Source organism: Leuresthes tenuis, unplaced genomic scaffold (assembly GCF_036924035.1).
Source record: "Leuresthes tenuis unplaced genomic scaffold, fLeuTen1.0.hap1 SCAF_22, whole genome shotgun sequence".
NCBI lineage: Eukaryota > Metazoa > Chordata > Actinopteri > Atheriniformes > Atherinopsidae > Leuresthes > Leuresthes tenuis.
The window spans coordinates 7,127,899-7,150,897 of record NW_027325376.1 but is presented as its reverse complement, the minus strand read 5'-3'; the positions used below and the strand labels follow the sequence as shown (position 1 = coordinate 7,150,897).

The 22,999-nt window shown below is 41.2% G+C and overlaps 2 protein-coding genes across 5 annotated transcripts; one reads left to right on the top strand and one right to left on the bottom strand.

Annotated features, from left to right (window-relative positions):
• Positions 1 to 2,010: 2,010 nt before the first annotated feature.
• On the top strand, positions 2,011 to 5,881 carry LOC140282001 (Y-box-binding protein 2-B-like). 4 transcript variants are annotated; one of them, XM_072376533.1, is made up of 10 exons: positions 2,011 to 2,169; positions 3,017 to 3,080; positions 3,172 to 3,205; positions 3,281 to 3,370; positions 3,462 to 3,704; positions 3,784 to 3,866; positions 3,944 to 4,154; positions 4,661 to 4,792; positions 4,872 to 4,935; positions 5,299 to 5,881. In XM_072376533.1, the coding sequence occupies exons 1-9, from the start codon at positions 2,091 to 2,093 to the stop codon at positions 4,905 to 4,907; spliced, it is 972 nt and encodes a 323-aa protein (XP_072232634.1). In that variant the 5' UTR covers positions 2,011 to 2,090; the 3' UTR covers positions 4,908 to 4,935; positions 5,299 to 5,881. The 4 variants fall into 4 exon arrangements, with proteins under 4 accessions (XP_072232634.1, XP_072232632.1, XP_072232633.1 ...); XM_072376531.1 differs by having other exon boundaries at positions 4,869 to 4,935; XM_072376532.1 differs by having other exon boundaries at positions 4,872 to 5,881.
• A 778-nt stretch (positions 5,882 to 6,659) lies between these two features.
• On the bottom strand, positions 6,660 to 19,396 carry LOC140281931 (solute carrier family 2, facilitated glucose transporter member 4-like). Its single transcript, XM_072376445.1, has 11 exons — positions 19,141 to 19,396; positions 17,138 to 17,233; positions 14,337 to 14,497; positions 10,962 to 11,086; positions 10,729 to 10,844; positions 10,293 to 10,455; positions 9,175 to 9,362; positions 8,926 to 9,030; positions 7,908 to 8,009; positions 7,613 to 7,816; positions 6,660 to 7,515 (listed from the first exon to the last, which is right to left on the bottom strand). The coding sequence occupies exons 1-11, from the start codon at positions 19,171 to 19,173 to the stop codon at positions 7,291 to 7,293; spliced, it is 1,518 nt and encodes a 505-aa protein (XP_072232546.1). The 5' UTR covers positions 19,174 to 19,396; the 3' UTR covers positions 6,660 to 7,290.
• Positions 19,397 to 22,999: the final 3,603 nt, after the last annotated feature.

Below are 22,999 nucleotides of genomic sequence, written 5' to 3'. Positions count from 1 at the left end.
TGCATTTTTTATTTGTCCAGTTATTTAAATGTAAAACTTCTTCTTCTCCCTCAACACTAACACGCTTTTATAATGAAAGTAAGGCTGAAAGCTGTTCCTGTCTTTTCCTGGCTACTTTAAGGTAGCTTGATGCTGCTTTTAATACAAATGCCCATGAAAGAAACCTCAGCAATTTGGCGTCTTGTGCGCATGCGTGACTTTTCATTCTCGCTCGGCATGTACCGCTCAGCTCTGGCTGTTATTGTACATAAAACCTACGGCCGCCGTCTCTTTTGATCTAATCAACAATTTTAGAGATATTTCTCAAAGGTTTCGCAGCGAATTGAAATTGAATGAAAAACTAAACACAAGTTTTTATCGTGAGTGATATTTTATCTCTGCCACATTCGCATTAAATCGCTCCAGATACGATTTACTTTGAGCGTATCAAATTGAACTAAAGGTACAAGTTATTAATCAGGGTGCGAATAGGATAGGATCCAAATTCCTCTTGTTATATTTTACCAAGCTTCACTGAAAGCTTTTCTAATCCCCAGTGTCAGAGCTGCCATGTCGCCAGGGTGCTTTTAATTTTCCTGCAGTGCAACCAACAATCAGACTCTAAATCAGTTTGTCTGTGAAGACACTCGTGGCCACAGGCGTGCAGCAAATAGTGTAGTTGAACTTGGCTGTTCTCAGAGAGGCTAAGTTAAATTTAGTGCCGTGAAATTGGAGTCCTATGACCTATGTGAGCTGTATTTAAAGGCAAAATTCAAATAAAGTTATTGCAGTCAGATGAAGCCGGGGCTCTAAACACAAAGGATAAAAAAACGAACGAGCTGGTCATCATAGGGACTATCTTTAAAAGTTAAATAGTGTATTTTGTTCACGGGGTGAAATAATGATAAAATATCTATTAAGCTTCTACATGTGCGGCATGTAGGTTAATCCAGTAATCCACTCCAATATAAAAGGACATTTAGGGTCACCTTTCTTCTGTGGAGAGCTGTAGAAACTCTTCACTGAGCTCAGGAAAGGAAAAAGGTCATTATCAACAAGTACATCTATTTATTTAATAATGGTCTGAACACATTAGCCCTTCATATGCAGCTCCCCTGACCAGAGAAATAACAATAGAGCCCTCATCACCATCGTCTTGGATGCGTTCACAGAGTTTCCTTCCCCCTGCTGGTTGAAAACAGTATTGTTCTAATGAGGTGATTCAACAGGTTGAAACTTACCTTTGGATCTGCCAATAAACCTGAAATAACTGTTTATTGTATCTCCAGAGCAAAAGACTGGTGAAATTATCATTAATAATATATAATAATAATACGGTTTACGCAGTACCTACGTTTTCTTGGTCTTATTCTACTGCATAATTATCTAAAGAGTAAAAAGTGATCAGTCTGACTTACACCAACCTGCCAAATAACTGGTAGCAACTGTAAAAGTCAAGGCCTCTAAGTGTTACAAAATGTATCCTTCAGAGGGTAATTCTTTATTGATCCAACATTAATTAGTATATTGTGGAAAATTCGACCAATTTAATAAGAAAACTAGCATATATTGTTGTTTAAAGCGGTCAGATTTTTCACATTTTATCAATCATTTTCATAAGAAGATAAGACAATAACAAGAACACATTAAAAATAATTAGTTATACTTACTGTAACATCATAAATGAGCTTGTTAAAGGCCTGTGTTTTGAATCGCACGCCTAAAATACGCACCAATTTGCAACAAACGAAGCTGAATATTTACATTGCCCAGAAAACATCTGGCCAAAGTCTCTTCTTGTAAAAATGTTTTTCCTAAAAATGAACAATAAAATGTGACAGGCCTTCCAGTGTAAGAAAAAAAATCAGGCACTTCTGAGACATACCTGTCCTCCACCTGTCAATTTCTCCCACCCAATTGCCGACCTCGCACGACCAATCAGATTCCACCTCGAGCTCCTGCGAAACCAATGAGCGCGCGGCTGTCGACCGGCAGCGCGGAGGGTTGTTGGGATAAAAACTTAGCAGTGGTGGAGAAAAAAGTTTCGTGAGGAGCAAGAGGGAGGGGATAGAGGGCAGAGTGTGTGAGTGTGTAGCAGTCCAGCAGCGAGCATGAGCGACGTCGAGGCGCAGAGCGCTCCACCATCGGCGCCGGTGGAAGACAAATCACAGCCGGAGAGGAAAGTCATAGGTGGGTGTGTGGTTTGACTCAACTTCTAATTAGTCCGTTTGGTTGTCTAGGAATTGTTACAGGTGTTAAGTTCCGTCGGAATTGTATGAGTTTTTAGTTTGAATAAACCCCACAAAGTGGTTTGTTGTCATTTTTGACTCACTGACGTGTGAAAGTTGTTTGGTAGCCACAGCAAGGTCTGGCCGAAAATGAGTCAACCGATGACAATAAATCACTGTGCCACCATGGTGTGTTTCCAATGTGCTACACGTGTTGGGTGAGTTTTTAGCATGTTTTTGTGGAACGTAATTCAACCAAGGAAATCAAACCTCGGGGTTCACGAGGCTTGCAAAAAATAAATAAAACTTTAAAATGCATGTATATAAGGTAATGACTTAGTTTGGTTTATTACAGCTTTGTGTGAGTTAATATGGTGAAAGAGCTTGCTGACCTGATATTGCAAACATTTGACCTAAATTTTGACATTATCAGCTGTTGCGCGCTTATGTGCACGCGCCCTCACAGCTGTAAGTCATTGTGGTAAAGGGCGAAAGTACTAATTAAACGCCTTAAGTTGTTCTCGGAGCCATCTGCTCGCTGTTGCTCTTCGCAAGGAAGGTTAATGGTTAAGTTGTTTGTGCGACTTTACTTTTTTGAGGTGTTGATCTGGTTTTGTTGCTCAGCACCTCTCCCTCATGACCTCGTGCAGGCCTGGTTTCAAAGTCTTACTGTTAATGATTGATGTTGTAAGTCAGACTGCCATTATTCCAAGCAAGATAACAGTTTGTTCTTGAAATTCCTGCATATCATGGTGTCTTATGTGACTTGTGAATGTGGGACTCTTCTTAATCCTGTGCTCCTGTTGCAGCCACATCAGTTCAAGGCACAGTGAAATGGTTTAATGTGCGTAATGGCTACGGCTTCATAAACAGGTACTGTTTTTTTTGTTTTTTGGACCCAACAAACTAAAGTATTTACCTTAAAGCCCCATCACTGCTAATAGTCAGCTGTTGTTTCTTACAGGAATGACACTAAAGAAGATGTCTTTGTCCATCAGGTGACACAATGTTCTAACTAATCTTTATATGATGTGATGGTACTTCCCTTTTTGATGATAAACGTGTGTCCTCAGACCGCTATTAAGAAGAACAATCCTCGGAAATTCCTTCGCAGCGTTGGAGATGGGGAGGTTGTAGAGTTTGACGTAATTGAGGCAGCTAAGGTAAGAATCGAGGGATTTTTGGATTATTGTAGCATTTTCTTAACTGTTCAAAACGACTTAAATGATCATTTATGTCCCTTTGTCTCCTCAGGGCTCAGAAGCAGCCAACGTGACTGGTCCAGGTGGGGTTCCTGTAAAAGGCAGCCGCTATGCCCCCAACAAACGTCGTTTCCGCCGGCGATTCTTTCCCCGCAGCCCTCGGCCTGGTGACCAGAGTAAGCCAGCTGATGGCCAAGGCCCTGCACCTGAAGCAGACGGATCAGTGGAGAATGAAGCCGATAGGCCTCAACAGCGCCGCCGCAGGCCCCGTAGACCGCGGCCGCCGACACAAAATGTAAATGGAAGAATGGGGGGGGGTGCTGCTTTTGTAATAACTTGAAGTTGAAATCGTGACTCTTGGTGTTCTTTGTCAGGATGAAGTTGGAGAACAGAAGGCTGAAGTTGAAGACGGCGAGCAGAGGCCACCACGGCGCAGATTCTGGCGCCCATATCGCAGGTAACCTAACATTTCTCAAAGAAAAGCCAAACTCCTATGAACTCTCGACTTTTCAATCTGCTCTTCTGTTAAATCAGACCGTTCCGCCCTCGCCCACCTCCTGATCAGTCTGCAGACGACCAGAAACCACCTGCTCCGGAGGACACCAAGGACCAGGGCGAGGTGAAGCAGGTGGAGGCCTCCGTGAGCCCCCAAACCAACGGAGAGACGGCAGAGGGCCAAGGCCAGAAACCACGGCGCCCATCCAGACGACGCAGGCAAAGACAGTCTGAGTCCTCTACCTCAAAAGCAAGTGTGTTTTGTTTTTTCCTTGTTTTTGGATGATGAATAAAGGTAATGTTCAGTGAGCCACTCCTTAAATACGACTGACTGATCAAGTGCAGAATATCTGTAGGACACGAATGAATGTTCATGTTTTGAGCCGAAAGGCTCCTTTTAGGCAACTTCAAAGTCGAACAAAATTGTCTTGGACTAGGCTTTGAATTGAGCTATGAGCTCCATAATGTGACTATTCGGCAGTCATGGAGAGCAGTATGCTGTCAGCTTTGTAGCGGTTTACTAAATTTAGTGATTTCATCAGAATTAATGCTGTACCATGCTCCTCTACACAATAACATCAGTAGCATCTCAGGTGTGTATCATGCAAAAAATCCCATCTTTAATTTGGATTTAAATTCTCACACATACCACTGGGATTGTATTAGGTTCGTCCCATTGTATCTGACCTGCACCCTTTGTTTACAGGTATTAACGTAAAGGCCTAAAACTTAAGATCTTTTTTGTGTTCTCTGAAGAATGATACAGAGAAGTCTGCATCAGAGCCTGGAACCCCACCTCAGTCATCTAAACAAACGGACCCTAAATCCACTTCAAAATCACCAAAGACCTCCCCAAAAACCTCTCCTAAAACATCACCATCACCAGAGGTAAGGTGTTGGAACTGTCTGCCTTGTTTTTCTGTGCAGGTTGTTGTGTTGGCACTCCTAATTGTTTGCTTTTTAGCAGGCAGCTGCCACACCAGTTGAAGCACCGTCAGAGTGACTTCCCCTCTCATGATCCTGGGCAAGAGGTGGGACCCCGCTGTAAAGCTGAGCAGCCCCGGGTTGGGCAGGGTGGGCACAGAGCGGGGTTGGGTTGCACTCCTCGTGCCACATTGGCTTCCACTCAGAGGGCCTTGTGATGGACATTAAAAGGCTGTTAAGTAAAGTTTAAGGTGGGATGATGGCATTTAAGGGATGAAAGGATTTTAGAGTCTTAAAGGATCTTTTTTTTTGTTAAATATAGGGAACAGATTTTTAGATTCAAACTCTGGATGCTAGGATGTCAGACCAGTGTATCTAATCCTCTTTTCAGGATTAGAGGTGTCTTGTTTTTGTTTAGTCTTTTTCAATCCCTTTGCCTCTTTTTGTGTCTTTTATTTTGTTTCTTGTAGGTCCTAGGGTTGGAGGACTGGACCTATGCACTGCTCTCCCCTCCCTGCACTCCCCCCCCATCCTCCAACCCACCCCGTCTCGCTGTAACCCCTCTGACCTCCTTCTCCCCTCGTCTTGTGTTGTCATGTCTAGACTCTCATATTTTTGGAGAGGAACCGAGTGAAGAAGAAGGGGATACTGGTTGGTGCATGTTTGGAGGATAGAAATGCATCTTTAAAAAGAAAAATGGAATTGAATGGACAATCTGCTTGGTAGTCCAGTTATTCCAACCCCTCTTAAAAGAACCTTTTTCTTTAATTGATCAGATGGGGTACATCAAGTGGTTTAGAGGAACCAGCCTTGTTTTTTATTTAGCTTTTTAATTTGACGAGAAACCCAAGCAGGTGTGCAGTTGGTGGTACATAATGGGAGTCAGTTAAGTTCTCTTACCACCTGAATCAGCTCCTTTTATTTCCTCGCCTAAGGATGGATGGATGAAAAACTTTATTTCCTGAGTTTTATTTGTGCTTTTCTTTAGAGGGGATTATGTGCAATCTCAGTACTTAAAATGCTAATTAAAATAAATCATGTTTGCAATTCTCATGAGTTGGTCCTTTTGCTTTGTGACTGAGGTGTGAAACAGAATCGGCTCTGAACTTTTTTCTTTCTTAAAATTGAACTTGACAGTTTCTCCTCGTTAAAAATTGACAGAGGCCTTTTGGTGTTTTCAGTAAAATTATTTACAACACTTATACAACCACAGCATTAAATTGCAGGTCCTTTGAACAATCGCAAAACAAATTTTCAGAAGGTAATGAAATTTTTTTTTTTTTTTTTTTTAAATGACATCTGTCAAATGTGACAGATGTAAAGATAAAACACCAAGTTGGCGCTTGCATGATTACAAAATCTACCTGCATGATTGCACATTTTGCATATTGGGTTCATGTTTACAAAACCAAACGCCAACAGGAGTACATGAAGAATTTAAAACTTGACCCAACAAACGCACTATATACATGATTTACCAAAATGTTCTTTTGAAAGTGGTATTTCTGCAGGTCGTGCCACAAGTTTCTAATCAGAAAAACACAAGTTGGGAACACAAACTGAAAGTAAAGTTTCGCAGTTTCTTCTGTCCAGTTGTGGTAAATTCCAGATAGCTGGCATGTGGCGGGAGTTCATGTTTGAAAGATTTTCAAGCTGATTAACGCCTGAATTTTGATGCATCGTTTCTACAAATTCTGTCTGAAATAAACTGCATTCATCCGAAGTTCTCTGAACTTAGACGAGTGCACAATACTTTAATGCAGTATTTTTCCCAATCCTGGTCCTGAAGGCACGCCGCCCATAATGTTTTCCATGTTTCCCTGATTCCTCAGCCTTCTGCAGAGCTTAAAGACCTGACCCATTCGTTTGAATCAGGTGTGCTGGAGCAGGGAAACATGGAAAACATGCAGGGCGGTGTGCCTTGAGGACCAGGATTGGGAAACACTGCTTTAGTGTGTTCCCATCTTAAGTGAAAATGGGCAAGTTACATCAACTTCCTACAGTTTCTTTAATTCCAAACCTGGAAAGCTTTGGATGTCTTTATAAAGTGCAGGAACTCCAAAATCTCTCCGCTCCCATCCGTCAATACAGCAACTGAGTGCATCAGCATGGAATAATATCCTATCGCATTGGCAGTCGGAGCCTCACCAGTCCATAATGTTCCTTGAAAGTATTTTCAGTCGGTTTCTAAACCTGCCGGTTCGCAGTCTTTATCAAGGCAGAATTCAACACAATTACCACTTTACTGTAGTGGTACCAGCCAAGGATGATCCCAAAACACCCAAACTGTCACACACTCAACACTGCTTTGGCACCACAATCTATATATGGATATAATAGTAGATCTCAAAAAAATACATGTCAGAAAATAAAAGTTTGGAGTAGGGTCCATATACAAGGTTCATCTCAAAGTTATACTCGGATCCTTTTTTTTTTTTTTTTTTTAATTTGACAGGGACTCTTCAGTTGATGCTTTCCTCCCCCAAGTAGTCAAGCTCAGTGCTGGGCTTGTCCATGTCCATGTCCATGTCCATGTCCATCATCCCTCCTGCTGAGCGCTGATTAAAGTTGGCTGCAATCTGGTCAAAGGTCTTGCCCCTGGTCTCTGGCACTCGGAAGAATGTGAATATTAGGAAGAAAAGGAGGAGTGCTGCGAAGATCAGGAAAACATATGGCCCACAAAGGTCCTGGGGAAGGATGGAACCATGAATAGAGAGGCAATTAGAAAAGGAGGATTTAAAAAAGAAAAATGGGGTTAATTCTTTGAGTATTGAGGTTACTCACTGCAATATATTGGAAGCTCATGCCGATGATAAAGTTGGCTGTCCAATTGGAAAAGCCTGCCACAGCCATGGCAGCTGGCCTTGGACCTTGAGAAAAAAGCTCAGCTACAAAAAACCAGGGGATGGGACCTGGGCCAACCTCAAAGAAGGCCACAAAGCCAAAGATGGCCAGCATGCTGATGTAGCTCATCCAAGGTACAGTGTCCTGTTAAGCAGAAGAAAATAGGAGTCAGAGGTTTGTTGAGATTGGAAACATCTACAACAGTGCAGAGCACTCAGCTCTTTGAGTTATTCACCAGTAAAGCCAGAGCCATGGTCATGATGATGGCACAAATACACATTCCTCCCAGTCCGAACATGTGGAGTGTCCGTCGACCCATCCTCTCCACGAGGAAAAGCTGTACATAAGGGAAAATAGATTAACAAGGATGCTGTTATCCTCTGTAGGCAAATGGAGCAAAGTTGAACATATTCTACTTCAGTTAGCTGATCACTGATTTTGTTGTGAGATCTAATTCTTGTGGAGGTTGAAGGTTTGCACACATACCAACAGCTCTTAGAGACTGAGCTTGGACATAAGGCACAATATACTCACATACAGAAATTATGTTGACCTTATTCACAACAATTTCATCATGTTAGCTAGCTAGCGTTGGCTGATTAGCAACAAACAACTACATCTGAGACTAACGGGAATGAGTTTTACATACGCTTCATCATAAAATAAAATAATGTCTACAAATTTGTACTTAAAGATGTTATTAGATAGAAAAAGAGCTGTCACACAGAATTTACACCCCCTCTCACAGAGGCTGTGAAACATGGCAGTTTAGCTAAGAGTTCTGAAGACTTTTCACTTAAAATAATTAATATCAGCCTCTTTGCAGTGATAGAAGAAAAATCTGACTCTCTGAAATAAGTAGGAATCATCCTCTGTACATTAAGTAATCCATAAAAGTGTAAAGTGCTGGAGCTGCTAACAGACATGTAACCCCAAAATCATTTCTTGGCCTATTTAATGGCACAAAAACATTGTCACGTCATGACAAATCAAACTTGACCCACTTGAATGAAGGAGTATTTTGACAATCTGGCCAAAGAAGTGAACCAACCTTGTTTTTTTTATTTTTATCTTATTTACTCTTTGATAACGATGTTAAACAGTAATGGAGACATTGATTGACTCAGAGAAGTTCATTGCAGGACTGTAGTCTTTATTGTGCTGTCCGAAACAGATTTAACACTTAAAGGTAAATTCCCTGTGAGGAAGACATCAAAAAGCCAAGATAAAGGGATATTAGTGTGATTCCTCACCGAGACCACGGTGAAGGCACAGTTTACGACTCCGGCTCCTATGGTGGCATAGACTGGACTCTGGACTCCTGCTTTCATGAAGATACTGGTGGAGTAGTAGAAGATCTGCAGGAGTTTTTTTCACACATTTAGTTTAAGTCAACGTCCTTTAGGACATGTATAAATAGGACATTATGTAAGTTGCACTGATGTCACTGTGGTGAAAAAAGTAATGAGTGGTGTCATAAATCCAAGTGAAAAAAGACTCACTGCATTGACCCCAGATAGCTGCTGGGAGAGCTGCAGGAGGATGGAAATGACGATAGGCTGGCGATATAGAGGGGAACGGAAGAGCTCAGGGATGGACACCTTCCTCTCCATGTCCATCCTCCTCTTCTCTTCCTTCATCTCTGCCAGCATGTCGCCCACGTCCTGCCGGCCTGTCAATCTCCTCAAGCCTGCACAAAGAAGGAACGTAACGAGGGTTTTACCCCAGCTAAAGAGGGCATTTCAGATATTCATTTTTAAAGACAAGTCAGGGTGGAAAAGGCAGAAAGTGTCACAAATTCAGATCCAAAAGTATCATAATGTGATTAGTAAGGAAAGTAAAGTAAAATGAGTTGTTTGTTCTTTGTTTACCTTTTCGACATGTTAGAAGTTGGGGCTATTTAGTATTTCTTGGGTTAATGAAGGGAATTCAGGGGAAAATTCACAGCATAAAAAAAATGTTGGGCTCCATAATCCAACTATTGTGACCAAAGCAAAAACACAAATGGCTATTGGTAACATTTGTCTTCCTGTGTTCTTGTGTTTATTCTGTTGAATATAGCCTAAATAAAAATTTCTCATATAGATTGTGGTCCAAGAAACACTGGATATGACTTTTACTGCTTACTACTTCTCAACTAGTTGTTTTATAAAACCATGTCTTCCTCCGAAATGCTCACTTATTTTAAGAGAAAGCCTGACCTGCTAATGTTGAATCCCAAAATGAAAGTAACCCTGGTTATAGGACTTCGGCAGACTTTATTGTCATTCAAAAACACATTTCCAATGCACATTTGAACGAGATTCTGTTGCAAGGGTTACTCTTAAAAGGGAATGATAATGATACTAAACTATGGTCTAAGACAGGTATGTCCAAAGTCCGTCCTCGACGGCCGCTGTCCTGCAGGTTTTAGGTGTTTTCCTGCTTGAAGACACCTGATTTAGTTTAAAGGGATCTCTTCAAAAGATTGTTAAGTTCTGCACAAGCCTGCTAATGATGCATTGATCTGAATCAGGTGTGTTGAAGCATCTCAGACCTGCTGGACAGCTGCCTGTGATGTGGACAGCCCTGGTTTAAGAGGTGTCTGCAGAGCTGTGTTGAGCGCTCCAGTCTCACTCACCACTCTTAGCATGGTGCTCCTGACAGCGCACGATATAGAGAAATCGAGGGCTCTCGGGGCAGAAGGGCAGCAGACCCATTTGTAGCACAGTCGGTACAACAGTTAGACCCATCAGAACAGGCCACAAGTGCTCACTGCCGAGTAATGACTCCAGCCCGAGGACCTGAATGAAGAGAGGAAACAAGTTCAAGAGCACATAGTCTGTAAAAGTAAACGCTTTCACAAAAAAGAACACGAGGGAAGAGCTTTTGTGCTACAGTGGACAGAATACTTCGTGGAAGAACAGGAAAAGGGAGCAAGTGCATCAAAAGTGGGAAGAAGCTGCAAGGCTTCAAGAATCTGGTTCTTGTGAACAGGTTTAACAAAACTAAAAGTTTGGAGAGTTGAGGGAGAAAAGTGAAGTGAAGCAAGTCCAAATATGCCTCCCATTCTATACCTGTGCTATGAGAATGCCAGTTACTATAGCCAGTTGGTGCAGTGTGCCCAGAGCACCTCGAAGACTTGTTGGCGCTATCTCACCCACATACATTGGTGTCAACCCAGATGCCAACCCTGTTCATAGGAAAAGATGGATGAATGAAGAAAATCTGTCATGAGGGAGATGAACAACTGCAAAGACTTGAACACATAACGAGAAAGAAACGGGGAACAGAGCGGTGGAAGACTCACCACAATAGGCACCAATGACGAAACGACCAAGGATCATCATTTCAAAGGAGCTACAGAGCTTAGACATTCCCATCAGACTCCCACCCATAAAGGCAAACATGTTGTTCATGAGCATGGCTTTCCTCCTGGAAGAAGCACAGACAAGCATCTTTGAAATGTTACTTCTCAAATGGTAGATATCATCAGTTTGAATCCCATCTAACATGATCTAGGTGTACCCCATTCATTATGAAAGAGTGTAAGTATAAAAGAGATGAACGCTTGATTCAGTGACTCCACACAGTGAGTACACTGTGTGGGGAATTTAGCCTCCAGAGGGCAGTGTTACACAGAAACACTATTGGTGTCAGCAATTTGCTTCACTCCTCAGTGAAACTACTTGTACTTCTTTATTTGAGATCTTAAAAGGTCTGGAAATTGATACATTAGTTGTTTTGAACTATCAGGGTAACTTGAAGCAGTATTCGGCCGCATCGTCATCACAAATCATGTGACAGGCATTCAGTTCTTTTAAGAGAATATAATGATCCCCTCAGACATCATTAACATATATTCAAATGATCTCATTTGAATTTGAGAACTTGTTTTTTGTTACAAAAGTTCAACCTTCTTTGTTTCATTACAGTGTTAATCCTCACAAGTAAGTAAACTTACACATGTAGGAAAGCATGATTTTCCACAGATTCTGACAGGAGCAGGTTTGTTTCACTCAACAACAGTGGCTTGACATGTTAAAATGAATTGTTGCAGCAATATGGCATGACGTTTTAAGAAAATATGGACTCTATCAGGATTTTAGAGTCATATCTCACTTGCTGTACTGTCCAATCTTGTGCAAATGGCAAATATTGTGCGACCGTGGTTCTCTTTCACCATGCTGAATGAAACCTGAGGAATATTTATATAAAAGAGTGCTTAAACAGATTTATTAAGCCATTCATGGATAACTTGTGTCTAAAAAGGGCTTTAAATAAGACATATTATGTATTTTCTAACTATTTGACACAATTTTCTGAGGTCCTATGAGAAGATACCAGCTGGTTTAAGCACAGTGGCTCTTGTCCTGTTTTCACAGCTGTCTGTTTTGAGGAGTGGAGATAAGTGCTGAACCCTGCCAACACTCCCTGGTCTGAAGTCCAGGTACTGACAGTTGGAGCTGATCCATCTTTGGTTTGTCTTTGTCTTTCTTTGTGTTGAACTGGTTCAAGTTGTTCTAAAAGTTAGATGAAAAGTGGTTGCTGCACATACACAGTCTTTAACTAACTTGTTGAAACATGACTCTTAACCCGAGTTTATCTGCTGTGCTCTTATATCCTCTGAGGGTGGTGGTGGACGTAAGATGCCTGCTCCTCAGTACAGCTGACAACTGGGTTCAGAGGTCGAGGCACAGGCAGAGGAGATGGAGTGATCTCGACAAGTGACATGCTTTTGAAATAAAAAATCAAAATAGCTATAAATGAGGAACTTTCTAACAAAGGGGAAGTAAAAGAAATACTAGGTTTTACACTTGCTGGTGACTTCCAACACTCTAATATATGGTCCCAAGAACAGAAAAAAAGTGATTTTTACATAATATGTAAAACCTAGTCTGCTCTGTTTGGGCAGATTTATATTTGGGGCGCCTGTAGCTCAGGAGGAAGAGCTGTTGTCTGGCAATTGGATGGTTAGTGGTTTGGTTCCTGGCTTTCCCAAAGATGTCAAAATGTCCCTGGGTGAGAAACTGAATCCCATGTGTGTAAATGCATGTGATAGAGAAAAAGCCCAGTGTAGCCTCTCCTCTACAGAAAAATGCTATGAGTGTCTGTGTGAATGGTTGAATACGGCTTGTAGTATCAGAGCATTTTGAGCAAAATACTTTATAAATACAGTCCAATTACCATTTTATGGGGTGTGAAGCAGTCGCTTATGTTTTGTTTGGATTATGCCAAACTTAAGTAAAAATGTTATATAGTCCCTTTGAAGTGGCATTTGTTTTGTAGATAAAACTGAATTTAATTTGATGATAAAGATTCAAATGAATTGAAGTGAAAAATATTTATCTTCAGTAATAGAAGAAAAGCTCGGACTTAACAAGTCGTTTCAGGCAGGAGAAGAGTCTTATGTGAAGAGGACTAACTCTCTGTAAGTTTTCAAACCCTTTTCATACACAAAAAGCTTGAAATGTAAGACTCTTTAAATCCTACTTTACTAAAAAGTTCATTCTCGGACAATGTGCACTGGTGCTTTCCCACTTCTTTAAGTGGCACTCTAAAAGGCTGGCTGGTTTCAGGGTGTGATGTCACAAAGTTCATCACATGCTGTACAAGGTTTAACCTGATATTCAAGATGAGCCAGAGAAATGTTCCACTGCCCAGAGCTACCCTTTTTCTGCACACACGGTTAAACCCTAAAGTAAGAGCAGAAACATTAATGCCACTTTTAGAAGGTTTTCCAACCTCTGTCTTTGTCACCCGCTGAACAATAAGACCCCTGTTAAAGAGGACCTCTATTTTCACAGGAGGTTAGAGTTGCTTCTACCGTTTGCCCTCCGAGGTCACGGCAGCTTTACCAGCAACACCAGTAACAGCTGCTTTTTTTAGGAAGACTGTGTTCTTCACACGATGAACGCTCCCACCCCCACCCCATACTCCTCCACACCCCTCCTGACCCAGTGCCGCCAGCTCTGTTAAGATCCCCTTTCAGCCTCGACGGAGGCTGAGGGCTGAAGTCCAGTTTGCATCCCAGCTCTGGTTACAGCAGAAACTGGGTCGGCATGAAACAATCTGGACAAGGTCCCTCTGAATGACTGAGCCTCAACATAAGGATCAATTTTAGATTCATAGACAGAAGTGAACACGGAGACAGTAATGTTATCATTGATGAAGATTAAAAGAGATGACCAGGCCTAAGATAGCAAAAGAGATGTTATATAGAAGTATAAAAGCTATTTTCTATAAAAATTAGAGCTAAAACTTTTTACTGCATTAATTCTTGGTGTATTTGTCCATAGAAAATAACTGGGGGGTGCAAACACCTCAGAAAGCTCCTCCCAGTCCTTAGTTTCTGTTTTAGATCATTTAGTTTAAGACATTTCCTACAAACTTTGCATCGATCTGGGCATTTCACTTGTCCTGGCAGAATATATGACAACAGAACTTCTAAATTGCCTTGGTCAATTAGGAAGATGAGTTCAATTGAATGCTTTGCTTTAACAGACAGCACATTAATCCATGCAACCACCAACTAAACTGGAAACCTTAACTTACAGTGAATAAAAGATCAATGAGCTTGATTGTGTTGGTAACATTTGAAAGCATTTTCAAAGCTTAGGTTCATGCTCCATTAAGGACTCTGGCAACAATCAGTTGTAATGTGTGACATCTTGTATTCGCCTACCTGCCCAGCCACTCGGAGATGAAACCCACACAGAAGGAGGAGAGCATGCCCCCAATGGAGAAGATGGCTACGGACAGCGACCAGAGGGAGGTGAGGGTCCCTGTGGATATGGGTTCTCCGTATCGGAGCAACCATGTTGCGTTGTAATCCTCCTCAATAATCTATGAGGGATGCAAAGATAAGTCCTGTTATGTAACTGATTTGAGCTGTTTCAAAGTTTGGAAAACTCTGAGAGCTGCTCAATAACAAGCAGGGTTCATTAAAGCTGATTGATTTCTATGTTAGGTAGGATTTTATAAGTGTGAGTGTTCACAACTTCTTTTGTCATGACGAGACTTTAATGTTTGTACTGCTGGCCACAGTGTAAAGAAACTCAACTTTTAATAAGAGGCGTCATTGAGGACTGACCAAGGCTAAATTGGCTCAAGTTGGTCTCCAAGGAGATTAACTGTGAATTCATCCAATTTAAAAATAATGACTTCCTGTTGCCACTAGGTGGCACTGCAAATACAACAGAATACATGCATTTAAATTGGCTCAAGCCTTGGCACTTATCCCACATGTGAGGTCTGGGGAACATCGGATAATGTCTGTGTAATCTATAACAATTTTTAGTGTCATGGTGTAACGTTAACATTTGTCACAGCACCACAAACGTACCCTTCAAAACAGCTTGATTTAAATACAAAACGGCTAACTTTCTGTTGGGTTTAGGGGACAGGTCGAGAGGCTTTTGTGTTTGCAGATAGTGGAGCCATATAAATTTCATACATGTCACTCAAAAGTGGTACCAGGGCTCCTCTGATAAGTTAGACCATTTTTCTGGTTCATATTTCATCGTTAGACTTTGTCCCGCCTATTTGATGAACCCAAAGATGTTTCAGAACGGACACAAGATTTGACTGACATGTCTGAATCACAACAACAACTGCGAAACATCACACTTTGCCACAACACCAATGCCATGCTGTGTGGCACAAACTGTCAGTTTTCACTCAGAGGGATCATTTAATGCCCTAAATATGTTCAGACCAAATCTAAAGAGGATCCTGCCAACAGGATGGAAGATGTACATTACCAGTACATTACAGTGTAAAATAATTACCAGTAGGCAGCGCTGTGACATTTTGGCCATATTGCCACATATTTCTGTTTATGTGCACAGTGATAGAACATGGGTTATGTTTGGTGCTGTTAAGACCTAATATGCGTGTGTTTAACAGCTTCCTTTTCATGATGAACCACCAGACATTTGCCAGGCTGCCGCAGGCACACACAAAATGCAGAAAACTTAAATGCTGTTGAGTTGTTTTGAACAAAGGAGAAGAAGAAAGAAAAACGAGAAACCCTACAGATACAGTAGTGTCCTACACAACCTTCAGAGCTTGAGCCCTTAAATATCAGCTGCTGCGAAAATATTGTTTGATCACATGGCTTCTGATTTAGCTATTTCAACCACATACTCTGTGTCTAAAATGTTCTTATCTTCGGCTTCATACTTGAAATAAAACAAGAGGATTGTGGAGAAGGGGGTTAAACCTTTTTCAGCCACGAGTCATCCACTGGGACTCAGTGACCTCGGTTACCTGTAAATGTTGTGTGTTCACCCCACATTGCCTGTATTTAATCTCTGAACTGTAACCACACAACTATAAATGGCAGGGCTTAACAGCCAAGAAAAGTCCATATAAAGCATGAAGCATACATAAATGTAAAGCTACTCTGTGGGTGAGAATTAATATATTAGGCTCAAACATAATCAGTGAATCAGATACAGTTAACACTCAGTCGCCACATGCAAGCTTTGCAAGCCTCTTGTGAATACAAGTGAACTGTAATGGCGAACAAAACAGGCTGAAAATACCACAGACTGAGCAGCTCAGTGTGTTTGCAGTAAACCAAATTCATTTGCAGATCCCTGAATACCAGCAGCTGAGTACAAGCCTGACTTAGCATGGGCTTTCTTGTGTCCATGCACATACCAAGCAACACTCTCCACTGTTAAGTTTATCATTCCACAACCAAGTGGATGTTCAACTGTTCTGTGATGTGCAATTTAAGCACCCATAAATCATTTTAGAAACTTTTTTCCACTCAGTTTCCGAGCATGCCACCATGCTGGAACACCAGATGTGGCTGCAATATGAGCAGCAGCGTAATTTATTTCTAGAGCAAGTTGGTCTTTTAAGAACACTGTGCCTCCAACTATATATGTATACACACACACATATATATCTACATATATCTATCTATAGAACCGTATATTCTCTCCTTGCTCATAAGGAAATATATGACGTGTTTTGGCATTGCTGTCTGTTTCCATCATATTGTTGACACAACTTAGTTGTTCCAAAATATAATTATTTTCTCCCACGTGGAATATGAGCCATTCATGTGATCCCTTTGCATTTATCCTCTTTGCTTTGGATGTCTTCATAGCATAACAGGTGTGGCGTTGTTTCTCTACTTCAAGTTTGTTATCTAAATATCACTTATAACTGTGTTATGATGTCAAACATGCCACCTTGTAATATCAGGAAACCAGGAGAAACTATGTGAAAAGCTGCTAGATAAACAGAATAGCCACAGCGCCATCGTGGTGACAACAAAACCTCCTGAAAAGCTGACGCTTCAGTTAACCTGGTAACAACAACGTGATGCAGAATGTGTCAGGGTGAAATATGGACACTTAAGTTTACATTCGGTCAAATGCTACAAGCTGGCACTTGCATAGCGATTTCTCTGGATATCATTGGCTAATTGTGTACGTCATCTGAGTGATCAATGCCATTTTTTTTTACCTTCTGAGGTGCATTAATGACTCCGATGTTGTAGCCAAAAGTTAGAGATCCCAGAACAGCCGTGAATACTGACAGAGCAAGGGTTCCAGTCACCGTCTGGAGAACAAACACATACAAAAAGCACACAGAGAGGTGAATAACAACAAAAATCTAATACAATTTTCATACGGGGAATAATGCTGAGAAATGTCTTTATAACGCTGTATTAATGGCAAATTATCTGAGAGCTTCAGTTTGCAGATAGGATTAGTTTTAACACACACACTCAAGCACACACACTTATATCACTGCTCAACTAATATCAACTATATATAACTGTGATCCTGATGAGAGACAATCCCTTTAGTGCCGTTCATGACTTCACTGGCTACTCGCCTGAACTTTAGCTTCCCTCTAGTTTCCCATCAGGCCACGGGCACCTGTTTCCACGGTGACAGATGAGATGACCTTGGGGAAATTAAAATCCTCCCCGGCAGCAAAGAGTTTAAGTTTCCACAAAGGAACACCCGCTTACTAACACACAAGTTACTAAGAGTACAAAGTTAGATGATATCGTGCCTGAAAACCTGACTTCAGGTTTACGTGTGTTTGGAGTGTAGTCGTCTGCAAGCTTTGACCTAATCAAGTCTGAAAAGAAATGCTGGATAAACAGAGAATTTCTCACCCATCAGGGTGACAACAAAACCTCCTGAAAAGTTGACCTTCTGGTGTTGTGGGCCTGGTCAGAATAAAAGGGTTAAAAAACTGTTTCATAGGTAAATTTGAGCTTTAATTTGTATCGTATTACTTTTTTTGTAGATAAGGAAAAACAATGAGTAAAACTGACTGATGTGTCTTGTTTGATTTAATTTCATACAAGGGCTTGTGATAAAACCATGGGAACTATTATATATTTACACTAAAATCAGATATAGCTCGAAAGTTTGACTGAGCGTCAGAGGTCCAAATAAGTCGCTATCTCTGCTTCTTGACCTTGCTATGTTGAGTCTTTGGATAAGTGCTGTTTAGTATTTAAAAACCAAAACAGAAGGGTGTGTGTTTGTGAAGGTGAATCATAAGTAGCCAGTTCTCCTTTATTGAACCTGAACTGCATTCCACAACAAATATATGAATGCTCAGTAATTGATTTACAACTTATTTATTACCTATCAGGAATTTTTCTCTACCTGCTCTGGGCTACCTGGTAGGCCAAGTCACCACACACCATTGAGTTATAGCCTTGTTGTATGTGATTAATATTATTATTAAGATTATAATGCTCTGCATAGATATATCCCTATAGATTAAAACCTTCCACTGATCCCTTAATCTTATGTAAAATAACTTAAATACGTCACCTATGTAAGTGCAAACTCTGTCCACAAACTTACTGGAGCAGATTCAGGGACTGTCACCTCTATGGTACCACAAATAATTGTCAACCCTGTTCTGTGGCTGATGATAAGCTCACAGTACTGATTTCTGATGGCCCAATAAGCTTACCGTCTGTTGCAAAAGCCTTAATCATAGATTGGTGATATTTTCAGTCATCAATGATTTTAGACTCTGGTCAACAGTGCAGTACAATTAACTGGATTAGATGTTTCCAAAGATTATAGGAGTTGGATGGACTGCATTTAAACTGGGGTTTTCTTGTTTTAGAGATCACTGAAAGGACTTTTTCTCTACAGGACACATTTACCCACTGAAACACACACACTCATAGAGCACCTCTTGGGTCTACAGTATATGCAGAGCTTTTAATCTATCATACAAGTTCAAAGGAGGAACAACAAAAAAAGCATGTCTTTGTCTTAAGTTGCTTCTCATATTTGTTGGACTGCAGGAGAAAAACGACCGTTCCCAAAAAATCATGACATTTCTCGAAGAGTGCAGCAGAGATATATCCGTGCGTAAAATCTTCCCATCGAAATACTCACGGGCTTATCCAAAAGTTCCCTGCAACACAAAACTCTTCACATGAATTCCGTGATAGTAAATGAAGAAACAAATATATAGATTACCTCCCCCCCGAGCTGCTGAAACCCGGCCGGCATGATTTTGACAGCTCCAGGCACCCGGTGGCACTTGATGACAGATGCGTATGGTGCCAAATTACGCTTAAACCTTGTACGCTTCAGCACCAAAAGCTGAACAGATTTGTTAAATCCACTGGAGAAGCCGAAAGTGACAAACCTAGCGCGTCCTGTCCTGCAGGTTGTCCTCCCTTTTTTTAAATTTGTGTTGTCCGTCCAGCTGGGGATAGAGTGACAGCCACGTGCACGCCTCTAGACTACGCAGGAGAGGGGAGGAAGAAAAAGGGGAGGGGAGGAGGCCTGATCTTGAGGTCCGGCGACAGAGGTCGAGACGCAAGCAGGAAGCTATCTTGACCTTAACTGTCATTGGTTGAAGAGAAATAGCACATGTTGAGGGAGAAAACTGGGGTGAATTAGAATAGGTATCTGCTTGATATTATGATCTGAAGGAGATGAAGCAAAGAGTGTGATTAAATGTTTAGATTCCTCTTTAAATCAGGAATCACTGATCAATCTCAAGAGCCCACGTTCCACAGATCTGAACAGTGCTAAATTTGGTTTAGGGGCCAAATTTATGAGCTCTGTTACATAATGACAACCAACCTTGCTGAGAATTACCAACTGGTGCAGAAAAAAAAAATCTCCCCCACAAGGTGCATGATCTGTAGTCTACTGAAAGTTGAATCATTTGACTTTTTTCACATACAAATATCAGAATCTATCACAGGTGTTGGGCATGAAGCGAACTCGGGTCAGAATCCAGCACCATGAGTCAACATTTCTCATCTGCAGCAAAGAGGGGCTCGTCTGGTTGTCATTGTCTGTCTTCCCAACAGTCTCAAATCCCTTTCTATTTCAGATCACATGCCAACGAGGTCACACACTTCAGCCCCCCCACAACACCACCATAACCATAACTATTCCATAACCAACCCCCCAGCTCACTCTCTGTTGCACACAACAAAGCTTCATCCTCCCCCCCAGCAGGCAACAGGTGGATCCTAAATTTGGGCTGTGGCACCTGAGTTAGCAGTGTGGTTGTGGTCAGGGAAAGTTTGAAGAGGGACAACCGTTGGGTCTGAGGGGATGTGTTGTGGGAGGGCTTCCTGGGTGGCGAGATGTACTAAAGAGTTCTCTGGAAAGATACTTGGTCCACATCACTCAATAAATTAATTCAGCCCCACCCCTTTAGACACACCCCCACCTCATGCCGCTCTCTCCTTGGAGCTCGCCGCCTTTGCTTATTTCCTTTTGCTGCACACATTGCGAAACAGTAGGACAATCTGACACCCCTCAACCAAAGCCAGGGCCCCAAGCAGAGTCATGTGTGACTTTGACTAAATGCAGAGAAACTTAACACCATCAGAGCAGTGGCGTAGAGCCCCCGCCAACATTTGAGGCTTGGTGTGTGCAACCAAGAAGAGAAAGACAAGATAGTCCAGAGGATATCATATGAATTCATACAGAGAGAGCCAAGAACGCTGACGGAGACACACGTACAGACTTGGAAAATGATATAAATACACTAACACACACAAGTGGCATTATGCAGTCCTCATTTTCAACCAAAAACACCCATTTAGCTTCTATTTGACATCACTAAATATCACCCGGTTTGTCTCTAAAGTAAAGATGCCAGTCAGTGTATGTTTTACTGTTTATCTGACCCAAAAAAAGAAAAGCCACTCCACCACAAACACACACACGTCCACCACGTGACTCCTCTCCAGTGATGCAAAGCAACTGCATGTGTAAATACCCTTCTTCCTTGTCATAACCTATATATAAGGTGTGTGTTGTTGGTGGGGTCAGCTGGTTCAAAATCATGCTACAACGAACTGGGTCGCGTGATGGATGGCAGGTGTTGAACTGCATGTGTCACACATTCTCATCAATCTGCACTATTGGTCCAGTTGTCTCCTGGGAAAAAATGTGAGATCATGTGATCTAAGACAGAAGAAACAAACACCAGAAGAGGCCTGAATTAGTATAATTTATTACTTGGCACTTTATATCACGTATATGTTCTGTTATTATTAATGATCAAATCACTTTATCATGATGGCAAAGTTAGATTTAACTACAAAATTTGAGTTAAACAGTGAATCTAAACATGCGTCTTTTATTGACATTTTCAGAAACATTTTTTTTTAATCTGATGATATAACAAACAATCAGATTGCTCAGATTTTCAATTTATATATGTTCCCCACTCTGTGAAGGACTGTGTGAGCAAATAATTTAACAATTTAGGAATAATGTTTCCTAACATAAAATCACAAACAACTTGGATTTCATCAGAAAATAATGAATCATTCAGAGACTGCAGAGAAATCTCTGTACAATAAAAAGGAAGTTGCAAACCCATTCAATGTCATTCCAAGCTCATCGCAGACCAGTGGTTCAGGAGCCCGCCGTGTCGATGTTGAACACACGGTACCTGTAAAGCATCCCTTTTCGTTCTGCTGGGTTTGATTTGCAAAGCTGGTAATATGACAGCTGCTGGAAACATCAGCATGGCAATATGGAAAAAAAGCCAGCAAAACATTCCAACTATCTATCCATCCATTTTCTATATCTGCTTCATCCAATTCAGGTCACCAGTCCATCACAGGGCCACAATTAACCTAATATGCATGTTGTTTTTTTTTATAGTGACAGGAAGCTGGAATACCAGCAAATAACACACTTATGCATGGGGAGAACATGCAAACCCATACATTAGTACATGAGAAGGAAGTAAAAGATAAAGCAGGAGGTTGACACAGTTACCAGAAAAAACAATGGAAACAGACAAATAAAGTAGTCTCAAACATGAGTTCTATGCTTAGGAGTGGAGTGACTGTCCTACTCGCCTCTGACCTCCTTGTTTTTAAGTGATCACTGTGTAATGATGTTTTTCTGTTGGCTTTTACTAGTTCTGCAGCCGGTGCATAATCCACCTCTACTGAAGGGTAACTGGCAGTGTGAAGCTACAGAGCAGTCATCTGTTCATTGGAAAGGGACAGTAGAGGGGTTCTCTGCGTGTTGAGAACTGATGCGAATGGCTCTTAGCCAGCTGTCCATTTGTGACAGGTTGGGAATAAGAATGTGTTGGGAAATTGGTTTAAACAGCTGTGATCTATTTATTAACCACATGATTGTGTCAGCGAACAGAGTTCAGTGGTCTCATAAAAACAAGAATGAGAAATTCTACCACCTTCCTGTACCTCAGGTCATTTAAGATGGATGATTCTTTTTGGACATCTGGATGTCCACGATCCGCCTCGTTATCAGTGAACACTGTAAACTTTAAATATGACGAGGATGGCTCTCGAAGGAATGACTAAATCTGACCAAGTAATGGGCACGTTCTGCAGATACTAGACTCCTCCCAACTCTCAAGTAGCTTCATATCAACAGAGCAACACTGACCCTAACTTTCAGCAAGAAAATGAACATATTTCCAAGACTCTTCAGTTAAGTTGTACTGCAAAGAAAGAGGGAAGATGTTGATTTAATGCTTCAGATCTGTTCCTTAAATTACCTGCACTGGGAAGCGAGGATTAAAGGAAATTAGCTCAAATGTTTATGTTTACTTCTTTAATCGTGGGATATTTTCATTAAAGTGTTGAATGGTTCTGAGAAAGCAAATAAAACCTTGAAACAATGCTGAGGCCAAGAGTTTCCAGTCTGAAGCTTAAGTTTGGCAGCCACTGGAAATGGCTTCTTGTTCCCACAGTAATGGCATAAACATAATGAGAAAATATTACATTACACATAGCATTGGATTAGGTCGATGTTATGCTGCAGCATTACAAGAATAAAATAATGGCCTGTTAAACCTCACTATTGTATTTATGTACAG